The sequence below is a fragment of the Cricetulus griseus genome, chromosome 3 (assembly GCF_003668045.3).
Source record: "Cricetulus griseus strain 17A/GY chromosome 3, alternate assembly CriGri-PICRH-1.0, whole genome shotgun sequence".
In the NCBI taxonomy this organism is placed as follows: domain Eukaryota; kingdom Metazoa; phylum Chordata; class Mammalia; order Rodentia; family Cricetidae; genus Cricetulus; species Cricetulus griseus.
In genome coordinates this window covers 4,877,706-4,890,660 of record NC_048596.1, presented here as the reverse complement: position 1 = coordinate 4,890,660, position 12,955 = coordinate 4,877,706, and the positions used below count along the sequence as shown (strand labels likewise).

Sequence of the window (12,955 nt, the reverse complement as noted above, 5' to 3'; positions counted from 1 at the left end):
ACCAGTCACGCCACAGCCAAAGGGGCGTTGGCCCCACACCACGGCCGGCCCTGTCGTGACTCACGGGTGTCCCAGCAGCTCCACGTCTTCTCCACCACGGGATCAAACCCTGCACAGTGAACAAAGTCCAACACTGAGTGAGGCTGCCCTGGGGCCACGGGGCTGTCAGTCTGTCTGTCCTGAAGGTCAAGGACACAGTCCCCACAGGCCCCATCCCCGCCCCTTCCTCTGGATCTGGGGTGGGGCAGAGGCCAGTGAGGGGTCCCCCAATTATTGCCAGGTCAAGCCCTGCCGATCCCCTTTGCCAGCGCCGAGGCTCGCCCTGCACGCCCTCGTGGCTGCACCTGGGCACCGGCTGCGGCTGCCTCCCCGCCACCTGCCCCGCTCGCCCGGGCGTTCCATCCGCTCCGGCACTTTCAGCACTGCCGGAGCGACAGGATGCAGGGCCTCGGCACCTGCAATGACCACGCTCCTGCTCTCCGAGGACTCCTCACCCGCGTTACCTTTCTGCTCTTTCTTGGCGGGAACCGTCTCCCGCGGAGGCCGCCGCCGTGCCGAATCGGCTGATGTCGGCGTAAGGGCGGGACAAGCGAGGAGGGTTTTCTCTTAAGTCGGCTCTTTTTAAGTTGCACGCGGCTGTCTGGCTTTTATCCGGGTGGGAAGCCCTGTCGGGCTCCCGGGGGACGGGTTGCGCGGCCCCTCTGAGAGCGCGGCCTCCGCGGCGGCGGCGGCGCCCGTGTCGAATCTGCCGCTGCGAACGTCCAGGCTTCGCGGGCGGGCAGGCGAGCGGGCGAGCGGCCCGGGACAGGGAAGGGGCGGGGTGGGCAGCGCCGGCCGGGGAGCGCGGCCTGCGGGTGGACTCGGGCGACCGAAGGGAGGCGTCGAGCGGATAGAAGAGAGGCGAGCGTGGCTCCGGCCGGGCCCGCTCGGAGGAGTCGGCGGGCGCTCGCCCAGCATGGCGGCCCCCGGAGCGCGCGGTGCGAGCCTGTCGGGCCTGCTGCCCGCGCAGACCTCGCTCGAGTACGCGCTGCTGGACGCCGAGAGCCAGCAGGAGAAGGACGGGCTGGTCCTGCAGTACCTGCAGAAGGTGGACGGCTGGGAGCGCGACCTGGCGGTGCCCGAGTTCCCGGGAGGTGAGCGGCGGCCTCGGCCTGCGGGGACAGGGGTGACAGCGGGGACAGGGGTGACAGCGGGGACGGGGGTGACAGCGGGGACAGCGCCCCCGCTCCCGTCCCCGTGCCGTCCGCCTTCTCGGAGCACTGCGGCGGGGGACAGGCTGTCAACGCCCGTGCAGCCTGCGGGGCGCCCTGGGGAGCCTGTTGTGCAAAAGTGGGGGGAAACTGAGGCACGGGGCCCGGGGCCCGGGGGAGGCCGGGGCCCGGGGAAACTGAGGCACGGGGAGGCCGGGGCACTGGCCTGCAAGCCCGTCTAGCAGCAGTGGAGCTGCGCTGCGCTGCGCTGCGCAGACCTCAGACCTGATGCTCCTCCACCCTGGCTCCAGTGGTGGGCGCGTGGAGTTTAAAAGTTGGAACCAGTTGTGGTGTAGGAGTCAGGCCTGAACCCAGCTGTGGGGACCGTTGGCACAGGAGGGAGAAACAGATACCCGCAGCTGTGTGGGCCTTTGGTTGGGACTGTGGTGGCTGAGCTTGCTGGCGTTGGCCTGCGTCCTGGCGCGACACTGAAACCACATGCATAGTTAATTGGTTACTTGTGGCTGGGTAGCGTATCCCCCGGAAGGAAGGATGTCTCGGTGCCTCTTCCGTCCCACAACACTCTTGAATGTCTCTCTGACCCTTTTGCGCTGGACTGGAGAGGGGCTTGCCCCTTCCAGCCTTCGTTATTTAGTATCCTGGATTTAAATAGTGTGGAATTGCTGGGGGGGGGGGGGTGTTTATCCCATCAGAGAAACGTCCAAGTAACAAATACACTTATACAGATGTGTACAAATCTCCTGGAAATTTTGTGATAAAGCAAGTAGGAAATACATTATTACAAGCCATCCGCCAGAATTCTGGGAGAACGTTTCTGTTTTGTTTTTATAGTGACTTTATTACTGTGATATTTGACCACTGTGACTCAAGTCAGACTCATGAGAAAACAGTTTACTTATTACTATGATACCTGACCACTGTGACTCAAGTCAGACTCATGAGAAAACAATCAGGCTGTGTTTTTGATATCCGATTATTAAGGACAGAATGCTAAAAAATGAACAGAGCAATTGTAGTTTACTGGCCAACAGAGAATATACCCATTCTACAGAAACTGCCATTTGCAATGTAACGGGTGGATCCAGGCCGACCTGAAACTAGGCCCCTGTTTTTTCCTTTGTTAATTTTTTGCATTTGAACCCATTACTTGATTTCTCCAGGTCTGGTTTTTTCACTTGTAAAGTGGAACAATGCTACTATACAGGGTTGTTTGCGGGAGGTAATTCGGGCAAATTCTTAGGAGGCAAGGAGACTTACTAAGGTGGCCATTTATTGTATTTATTGTAGTCATTGCTGCTTAAAATACATTGTTATCATTAAATCTGTGAACATCTAGCACAGTGTCTAAATATAATAACACCCTTAACAATCTATAGAACCTTAACAACCTATAGAGACAGAGTCTTAAATTTCTTGCACTTGGGATGTGAAATCCATGTTAATTAGTTGGTATAATTAACAACTTTGTGTCATAAATTAGATACATAACTAATACTTATCAAAAGGAATGATTAAGTGTTCACTGAACCCTGAACCCTTTGTGGAGTATTTGGTGGAAATACTAATTTGATTTGAGATAATCTTTTCTACAATTTTGTTAGAATGGACTAACTGTAGTTTTCATTGTTGGCTGTCCCCCTTGCTAGGTTAGCCTCCTTCATGTCTGATTTCAGGGACCTATAGTTAATCACTTCAAAATAGTAGATGGAAAATTCCAGAAACAAACTCTTCCTAAGTTTTAATTTGTACACTGTTTTAAGTAGCGTGATGAAACTGTGTGCTTCTCTCCCGCGTCCTCTCCAGGATGTAAGTTGCCCTTCTGTTCCTGACACTAACCCCGTCCATGTCTCAGCGGTGTAGACACAGTCATTAGTCCTTGTCTTGATTGGTGAATGCTGTGGGCACACAATGCTTGTGCTCAAATATCCCTATTTCACTTGATAATGGCTCCAAAATTCCGGGTCAGAGATGCTGTTTACTGGATATGCCACAGAGAGACCATCAGGTTCCCCCAGGAAGTGAAAAGGGGAATTTCTGGGCTCGGTAAAGAACAGCTACTTGTTGTGCTTCTGAGAGCTGTAGTAAGAATGAATTTTAGTGAACAAGGCAAAGGGAACGGCAGTTTGCTGCCTCACCTCCAGCTGTGAAAGTGGCTTCAGGAGTGCAGTGTGCAGAGATGCTCTGTCCACTGACAAGGTTCAGGTCTCCATGGAAAGGAGGCAGGCCGGACCACTCTGTCTGCGTCTCCTCTCCAACTTTGCCTCCTAGTTTCTCTGAACTATTTCTGTCTACTTCGAGGTATAATTAAATACTTTAATAGCTGTGTTATTTACTTATAAGCAATAAGTGTCCCTGTTTTCTTAGATGACTTAAGTAGGGATCCTATACTTTTTAATTTAACAAAATCTTCATAGTAGAGTTAAAACTTTGAGTCAGTGTCAACTGATTATAAATTCTGTATTAAAAAGTAACAAATTTTAAGTTCCTATTTTCTTCATTATATTTTGTTTTATATTTAGGGTTTGTTAGTCCAACTCTAGAATATGGTGACTTCTCTTTTGTAAGATTATTTTAAGCACTTTATGTTTCCTCTCACAGCCATCGCCATCTTTTCCATATCTGCTTTTCAGATTTGACCCTTGTCCTCAGTATCGCTTTTATACTTAATTATTTGTGTAGTTATATTTTTTTAAAATCTTATCTTGCTTTATTGTGTTGATTTTATCCCTCCCCTAGACTGTAATGCCATTTCTGAAGAAATTTCATGCTGTTTTTGTTATTACTACCTTGCAGATTGCCTCATAATAGCCGATTATCCATTCTCAACCTGCTACCATCCCTCCTCCTGTTTGTCCCTCTCTGAGATTTTAATCTCCACATAGTTGCCTAGTTGATCTTTTTCATTAAATCATACATACCTACGTTGTTAAAATCATGAAGATGTTCTCTTACTTATTGATAGAAAAGAGACCCAGGGAGAAACAGAATAATAAAATCAAATGCCACAGACTTTAACTAATGCTATCATCCCTTAAAGTGTTTGACTATTTATACTCATCTTAGGAAAAAAGGACTCACATTTTAATGGAGAGTTTAGGTAAATTGCCCCCTTTTCTTTCTTGCTTTCTTTAGTGCTGTAATTTGTGTCTTGTAAATTCCAGGGTTAGAATGGCTGAACACAGAAGAGCCTCTTTCCGTTTACAAGGATCTGTGTGGGAAAGTGGTTGTCCTTGACTTCTTCACGTATTGCTGCATTAACTGTATCCACGTGCTGCCTGACCTCCACGCCCTGGAGCGAAGATTCTCCGACACAGGTACCTGCTTTTGATTGGTTCCTCACATTTGTGAGGACTGTGGTGCTTCTAGGTGTGACCCTCATCTGTGAGCAAGATGCCTTCTAATTGTGAGGGTAGGTCTCCCTGTCGCCCAGGCTGTCAGGTTGGCCCTTCATCTCTCGGTCCCCTGATTTGCCTCCCAGCTGCCACTAAGCCTGAATCTGCCTGGTTTCCATGTGCCTTTTCATGAGCATGGGTTAAACTTAGTGATAATGGTTTGCTTAATCGAGAACCAGAATTTAGAATGCAGGTTTTGTCTGAGAGTTTGAGCCTAATTTACTTTTTGCATGATGAGATATTTTAAAGAAGTCTTTTTCCATCCCAGGCTTAACTAAATTTGTTCTATGAAAAAAGTGAAACATCTGGCCCCATTTTATACTCTTCCTCAGTGTGACGATGCAAAGGCTGACATTCTTCAGCAGGGAATGTCATCAGGCTCTGACGTGAACCATGGTGGAATGAAAAATACAGCAGATACTTTTTCTTTGACCTTGCATCATTAGAAAGTGATTTGTTACAGTTAATGTTTTTCAAAGCACACGAGGAAATCCTCTTATGGCATTAAAGCTTTGGAGGTAGGGAAGATTATACTGAGAGGTTGTTGTCCAAGTTGGAAAATAATCAGGTTTTGATTTTTTGTTGATGTGTTTTCAGAACAACATGAGAGTAAAATTAATAAAATGGTTTCATTTACTTATGCTTAAAGGCATCAATACGCTTGGCATGTGCATGAAAGGGACAGTGCATGAAAGGGACAGGGTCGCTGGTCTTGTGAATAGATACGGGGTAGACCCTGTGGATGCACAAATGCCGAATGTCTTGGAACACAGTTATACAAGATTGCTGACAAAACCTAAAAATACAAATAAAGATTTAGATGTTTTTAACTACAATATATTGTTTTTTAAAATACTAACCAAAAGATTTACAAATGACTGAGTCATCAAAACCTGTTGTGCATAGACTCAAGAACTGTGTTTATTATGCCCTAGGTAGTATGTGCCTGTGTTTCGTATGCAAGCCAGCACCTTCATTGAGCATGCTTGATGAATGTTTTTAGGAAATGAGTAACAAATCTGAATAAGAAGCATTAAGGTGGCAAAATCAATATAAAATTTTAAAAGTCTTATGGACCTTTCTCCGAAGAGCAGTAGCTCACTTTCCCTGTGACACTTTGAAAAGATTTCCCGGCGAAACAGAATTGACCTGAGCTTCAAGCAGTGCTGTGTGTGAAATTGAAAATGGACAGCAGGGTGAGGAAGTGTCAGGGTAGCAAACATAGATGCTAGAAAAAGTAGGGTTCTTCGTCTAGGAACAGGGTTAGTGTGGCAGAACTTGTGATGAAAATGAAAAGAGACGGGCTAGAGAGACGGCTCATTGGTTAAAAGCGCTGGCTACTCTTCCGGAGATCTTGAGTTCAATTCCCAGCAACCACATGGTGGCTCACACCATCTGTAATGTCCTCTTGTGGTGTGCAGGCATACATGCAGACAGAGGATTCATACATACAATATATAATATATAAATCCAGAAAAAAGTAAATTAAGTAAAATGAGACAGAGACTGGTAGGCTGAGGCCATGTTGTGACATACTTTTTAGGGCCTTCCTAAGAATTCAGACTGTCTCCTTCCATTGAGGATGCGGTAATTTCAAAGGTTGTTTTTTGCTTGTTGTTAGTTTGTTTTTATTTTATTTTAGAACAGCACTGTATACTATGTTAAGAATCTGTATGTTGATCCTTTCCTTATCTAAGGTCACCTAATTAAATGACTGTGTAGTTAGTTGACACCAAGCCCAGAGCAGATTCAGTGACCTCCTCTCAAGGATCTGTGTCCTTAGCATGTTAATGTGGAAATGTTTTGTTTTGTTTTTTTACAGCACATGTGTATATATAAATAAACCTCTAAAAAGTGAAATGCTTTGTGAGTAGAAAGAACTGTAGGGAGATGGGGGAGTGAGAAGCAGCAGAACTGTTGCAGCATGGATGGTTGTCCAGACAGAATCTGTCTAGGGCAGAGCTCCCTATTGAAGGCAGAGCTGCTGTATATTTTCAGCAAACGTCATAAGACAATTAAAAACTAATCAAAAAAGACAAGGAACAGTGGCCAATTCAAAGAAAACATAAACCACAGAAATTGTCCCTTTAAAAGACCAAATGACAGGTCTGTGAGAGTTTTTAAGACAAATGTTAAAAATGCTTAAAGAACAGTAGAAAATGTAGAAAAGATAAAACAGTACCTGAGAAAAAGGAAATGACAATAAATTGATAGGAGAACCTTTTTAAAAAGCACAAAGATGACTCTGGAACTGAAGACTACACCAACTGAAGTGAGCATTTGGAGGCAGAGCTTAAAGCTAAACAGCAGAAATTGTTGAGTATTTATAAAATGTTTGAAAGGATTAGAGCCTAGAGGACATGAGGAACATCATCAAGTAGATTGTAGGTTTTGTAGTGGGGACTTTTAAAGAAGTAATGGCCCCAAACTGCCCTAATTTAATGAAAGACATGAGTATAAGTATCCAAGAAATCTTAACTGAACTCTTAAGTAGAATGAACTCAAAGAGAACCTCACCAAGACCAGAGTCTGTTCTGAGACGCAAGGACACAGAACTCAGCAGCAGAAGAGAAGAAGTTTCTTTATGTTGAGAGAACTTGGAGTTGGCAGTCTCCTTGGTCTTTGATGAGACTGGAGGCTAAAGGCAGTAGGCTGGTGTATTCAAATTCCTAGAGAGAAAGACTGCTGAGCAACACTTTGCAATTGCAAGTTAGCTTCTCAAATGGAAGAGAAAGGAAAACATCTAACCCCACACATAAAGTTGAGAGGCCTTCACTACAGGCAGAATACAATTTTGAAGATACTATTTTGAGAAGAAACAGGTGTAAGTAAATACATGGTAATTATAAAAAGTACATTATTGTAACAATGAAGTAGTAGCTTGATTTCTGCAAGACTAAGTAGACAAATACTATAGTAAAAATTGGCCTAAAAGTTATTGATAGATTTGAGGGGAGAAATAGACAATTCTATGGTAGTAATTGAAGAATTCAGTGCCCATTCTCAATAGTTGAATACAATATCCAGACAGAAGTAAGGAAACAAAGGCCTGGAAGGATACAGTAAACCAGCTAGATCTACACCCTGTACAGAGCACCTCGACCATCGGATTGGGGTGTGCGTTTCTTTCCCGTGCACATGGACCACTTTCTGGAACAGATCATATATCAGGTCACAGTTTCTCAGTAGGTTTTAAAAGATAATATATGAAGTACCTTTTCTGTTACCAATTAAAGTAAGTTAGAAATCAGTAAAAGGAAAGCTGGAATGATGCATAGTTTTTTAAAATTAAACACATCTTTAAACACCCAACAGAGCAAAAAGGAAATTAGAAAATATTTAGAAATGAACAAAAAATTATGGCATAAATTAAACTTATAAACACTTTGAAAAAACACACTAACTAAACTTAACAGCATAAAGAATTAGAAAAAGAGCTACCATGAAATTAGCAGAGGAACAAAACAGTGAAGGTTTGAGCAGAAAAAGAATAGATAATAGGAGAATAATAGAAGTGACAAATTGGTTTCTTGACAGTGGTAGCTGGATTACTAAAACCAGACGTGCAGATGAAGCAGTCACTGGCATTGATAGGATCATCTATAATTGTGTGCCACTGATGAAGTAGAAATGTCTGAAAACCCAGAGCTTAACAGGTGTAACCTGTGGAGAAACTGAAACTCAGTCACTGCAGCCAAGACACAGTACCAGCCGAACTCTTTACTGCAGAATGATTGCAAAGGTAAAATGGACATGTCCTCAGGGTTGTGCCAGTCAGCCTCAAGAAGGAAGGAAATTCTGACAACTTGGAGAGGACCCTTGAATACATGACATCATGCTAAGTAAAATAAACCAGCCTCTCTCTCTCTCTCTCTCTCTCTCTCTCTCTCTCTCTCTCTCTCTCTCTCTCTCTCTCACACACACACACACACACACACACACACACACACACACCAAGAGTGAGTGCCGAGCATTGGTGGTGCACACCTTTAATCCCAGCACTCAGGAGGCAGAAGCAGGCGGATCTCTGTGAGTTCAAAACCAGCCTGGTCTACACAGAGAAAGTTAAAGAACAGCCTCCGAAGCCACAGAGAAATCCTGTCTCAAAAAAAAAAAGAGCAAGCGAGAGAGAGCTTCCATTTACGTGGAGTCTCTAGAATAGTCAGAATCATAGAATGGGAAGTAAAACGGTGGGGAGAGTGGTAAGGACTTACTGTGCAGCGAATACATTTTAGAGCATTTATTGGAGACAGGGTCTCATCCTTAGCCCAGGCTGGTCTGGAACTCACTATGTAGCTTGGGCTGGTCTTGGAGTTTTGTAAGATGAAGAGTTCAGAGATGGATGGTGGTTGGAGTTGTGTTGGTTGCCCAACAGTATGAATGCACTTAGTACTCAACACTACACTTAGAAATGGTTGCCGTACTAAACATTATACAAAATAACCCTGTACGCACACAAAGATGGCTGCATGTGGTAGTGCATGCCTATCATGCCAGCACTGGGGAAGCTGTGAAGGGACACCATGGCCATGGCAACTCTTAGGAAGGAAAACATGTGATTGGGGTGACTTACAGTTCAGATGTTTAGCCCATTGTCATCATGGTGGCATGCAGGCAGACGTGGCGCTGGGGAAGGAGCTCAGAGTCCTCCATCTGGATCCACAGGCAGCCCTAGGAGACTGTGTGCCACACTGGGAGTAGCTTGAGCAGATGAGTCCTCCAAGTTTGCCACACCTCATAATAGTGTCACTCCCTGTGGGCCAAGCATCCAAACAGAGTCTGTCTGGGCCATTCCTCTTCAGACCACCACACTGAGGGAGGGAAGTGAGGAGTTCAGGACAGCCTGAATGATAGAGTGAAATGCCATTTCCAAACAAGGAGGGGGGTGCTTAACTTCTGTTTTTAAAATTAACTTTATAGAGACAAATATGTGCCCCTGTGGGAGAAATTCAGTCTGTTGAGTGGTGCTGACTCCTGCTGACCAGTGAGACCCATTTGCTAGATATATAGACATTTTTATGAGGCAATTGTAAACTTGAAAATGGCCATGGGGGAAGTATTTATACCATGAAAGTCAACAAATACTATAAATCAGGGAATTTTGTGGATTGTTTTTTGATCATTCCATCAAATCACAGAGCTAGTTTCCTAGCATACCATAGGGTGTGGTTTGCTACCCAAATGGCTTATTGCTAGACTGGTAGACTGTAGACCAGTAATTCTCACCCTGTGGGTCACAACCCCTTTGTGGGGAAGGGTTACATATCAGATACCTGTATATCAGATTTTATATGAGGATTCATAACAGCAGCAACATTACAGTTCTGAAGTAACAATGAAATAATGTCATGGTTGGGGTCCCCACAGCATGAGGAACTGTATTAAGGGGTTGCAGCGTCAGGAAGGTTGAGAACCACTGACTGACTAGCTGACTAATTTGTGTTTCTGTATTTGACTGTTTTGAATATCAGTTTGTGGGATAAATTTTTGGGCTTTGGAAACTACTTAAGTTAGCCTAAGGGCTCAGCCTTGTAATGTCAAAGAAACACTGCTACAGTAATATGCTACCATATGAAAATCCTGGTAACTCAAAGGCTTTTTTATTGTCACAAGATAATTCAGTTCATATTGAAAAAGACATACCCAGAAATTATCACATGGAAGTTCAGTAATCTGTCACCAGATTAAACTGCTTTTTTGCAGCTAAGTGTCTTCCTCTATCTGATATGTTTCTGCACATAGTGGAGCAGTGCCACTCCTGTCACGGTGGCCAGCCGCGTATTTTAAATCCAGACTCACAGCAGGAGGAGGAATTTCTCATTAATTGAAACACCTCGAAAGAGGCTCTGTTTCAAACCCACTCTTGCCAGAATGGCGGTGCAACCTCTGATCCCATCGCTCAGTAAACAGAGGCTAGGAGATTATACATTCTAAGCCAGCCTGGACTCCGTGGCAAGACCCTATCTATCTCAAAATACCAGAATAAGTAAATGAATAACAGCTTTTAAATTCAGGTTTGCAATAGTGGCCAATGCCATTTTTATAATAGCATATGGAACAAAAAGTAAACAGTGCTTGCTTGTAGTCACTCTACTGCTTAAACATCTTAAAGTTGCAACTGTGCCCCTGGTCATTAGTTCATAGTAACGCAACACATGTTTATGTTAAATTAGTAAAAGTGCCCGAGTGGTTTCTGCTTGCTACAAGAGTTTCTAAGATTTTAGCTTCTTTATGCTGTTACCTCAGAAGTGTATTGTTACAGTACTCATTTAGGACAGCTATTAAATATCACAGGAAAGGCAAAGTTGATTTATACAAAAGCATTTTCCTAGAAAAGGGTTTGCATATTTAACGTGATCTCTAGGTATATTTAATGTGTAACTGAATTGGATTTTTTAAAGCCTGCATATTTGTTATTGTTGTGCAGACACTAGCTCCCGCCATGCAGTGTGTAGATTATTTGCACACTTGACACACGTCTGCAGTGTGTGAATGATCTGTTGCACACTTGACACGACTCTGCAGTGTCTGGAGTATCTGTTGCACACTTGACACACCTCTGCAGGAGTGCACCTCTGACTTCACAGGAAACTGAACCTGCAAGGGATTAAGTTTCATTTCATTTTGAGTCAAACCACCCTCAGTGATAATTCTTATGAAGGACCAGGTGAGGGCTCACAGCCTCGGATTCAGAGTGCAATTGCCTTTGTGGCTGCAGGTGTTACAGTGAAGGAACACAAGCAAGGCTGAGGAGGAGCAGATGTAGGGAGACCACATGCAAGCTGTCAGGCCACTCCTGACAACACACCACTCCTCCAGCAAGGAATTGGGACACGGTTAGCACACTGCCAACCAGGGAGTTTATTGCCAGTTGTTAGGTTCATCTCCCAGTTGTTACCCGGAGGTGTTCACAGAGCAGCTTCTTTCCTGTGATATTCCAGAATACCAGACTCCCTAAATGAAAATGCTTACCTGGCATAAGTCACAGTTTAGACAAGGGGAGCCATTCTCTTTGTGCTAGAAAGGGCGAGAGTCCCCCCAAACGCAGATGCTCGACCTGAGCCCCTCTTCCACCCAGGCCATTTGGAAAGTGGGGTCTGCTGCTTTTCTTTTCCCACCAACCATCTGTTCTTCACTCCGTGTTCTTCACTATAAGGTGATTGAAGCTGAGCTGTAATCCGTGAGGTTAAGATACCTTTATTCAGATAAACACCAGCCAAAGGCAGCAAGCCAGAGCGGGCCCAGAGGCAACAGGCTAGGGAGGCCAGAGAGAGAGGGAGGTCATCCACGTCTGTTGCCCCCAACCTCCCCTGACCACGCCTTCACAGAGGCCTGCTCCTAGGAGGCGGGGCTACAGTGTCTCCCTACATTTCACTGGTGGAGCATCAGGCACATTCGGAGGTCAGAAGACAACTTGTGGGCCTCAGTCCTCTCCCTCCAACATGTGCCTGAGTGCTGTAACCCGGGTCTCAGACTTGGCATCAGGCTCCATTGCTGGGAGCCATACCTTCCTCTAAGCATAAGGGTCTTTTGTTTGTTTTTTTTTTTTTGGTTTTGTTTTTGTTTCTATGGTTTTTCAAGACGGTTTCTGTGTGGCTTTGGAGCCTGTCCTGGAACTTGCTTTGTTGACTAGGCTGGCCTTGTATTCACTGAGAGCCACCTGCCTCTGCCTCCTGAGTGCTGGAATTAAAGGTGTGGGCTACCACTGCCAGGCTTTATTCTGTGTTCTTAAAGAGTTAAACTGCTGTGAAAATATTGGTCATTTATGGCACATTTTCAGTGGTTTAGTCTAACTAAGAACCAAATGACTTTTTTTTGTCTTTGTATTTTGCTTCTAATCTCTGCTTCAATTTGGTCTTTAGTGGCTTTGATTTCAATGTCCAGTGTCTTCTGCCCACAGTTGCCTCCTTCCTTTGTTTTAGCCCCTCTAGCTTTGTCCCAGGTTGTCTGTATGATTGTTGTTGGCAGTGGGCTGTTCCCATGTGCTTGTGTGCGGAGACCAGAGGTTGACCTCAGGTTTCTCCTCAGCCTCTCTCCTCACTTTTGGAGACAGGATTCTCTTGGTGAGGCTGGAGGTCATGGAGTGGCTAGCCTGGCTGGCCGCCAGTTCCCAGGTCTGCCCACCTCCATCTCTCCAGCCTCTGCTCCTCCTTTTACATGGCTGATAGGGATCTGAACCCAGACCTTCTGCCTGAACAGCAGTGCTGCCAATTGAGCCGGCTGTCAGCCCTCTTGATTATTAATACTATTAGCTGTACTGTCCTGTGCCTGGGATGATTTTCTCTCTTTTATGTAATAAAGTTCTGCTTGCCATTTGGGCTGCAGGTTTTACTTTTTTAATGTCTTCAAAAA

At 45.0% G+C, this 12,955-nt stretch overlaps 1 protein-coding gene across 1 annotated transcript in view; it reads left to right on the top strand.

The window, feature by feature from the left end:
* Positions 1-926: 926 nt before the first annotated feature.
* The window catches only part of Nhlrc2 (NHL repeat containing 2), a 56,653-nt gene continuing 44,624 nt past the window's right edge, over positions 927-12,955 (top strand). Inside the window, exons 1-2 of the mRNA XM_027406923.2 lie at positions 927-1,133; positions 4,373-4,525. Coding sequence (XP_027262724.1) covers positions 956-1,133; positions 4,373-4,525 — 331 coding nt within the window. The 5' untranslated portion in view covers positions 927-955. The remainder of the gene's footprint in view (positions 1,134-4,372; positions 4,526-12,955) is intronic.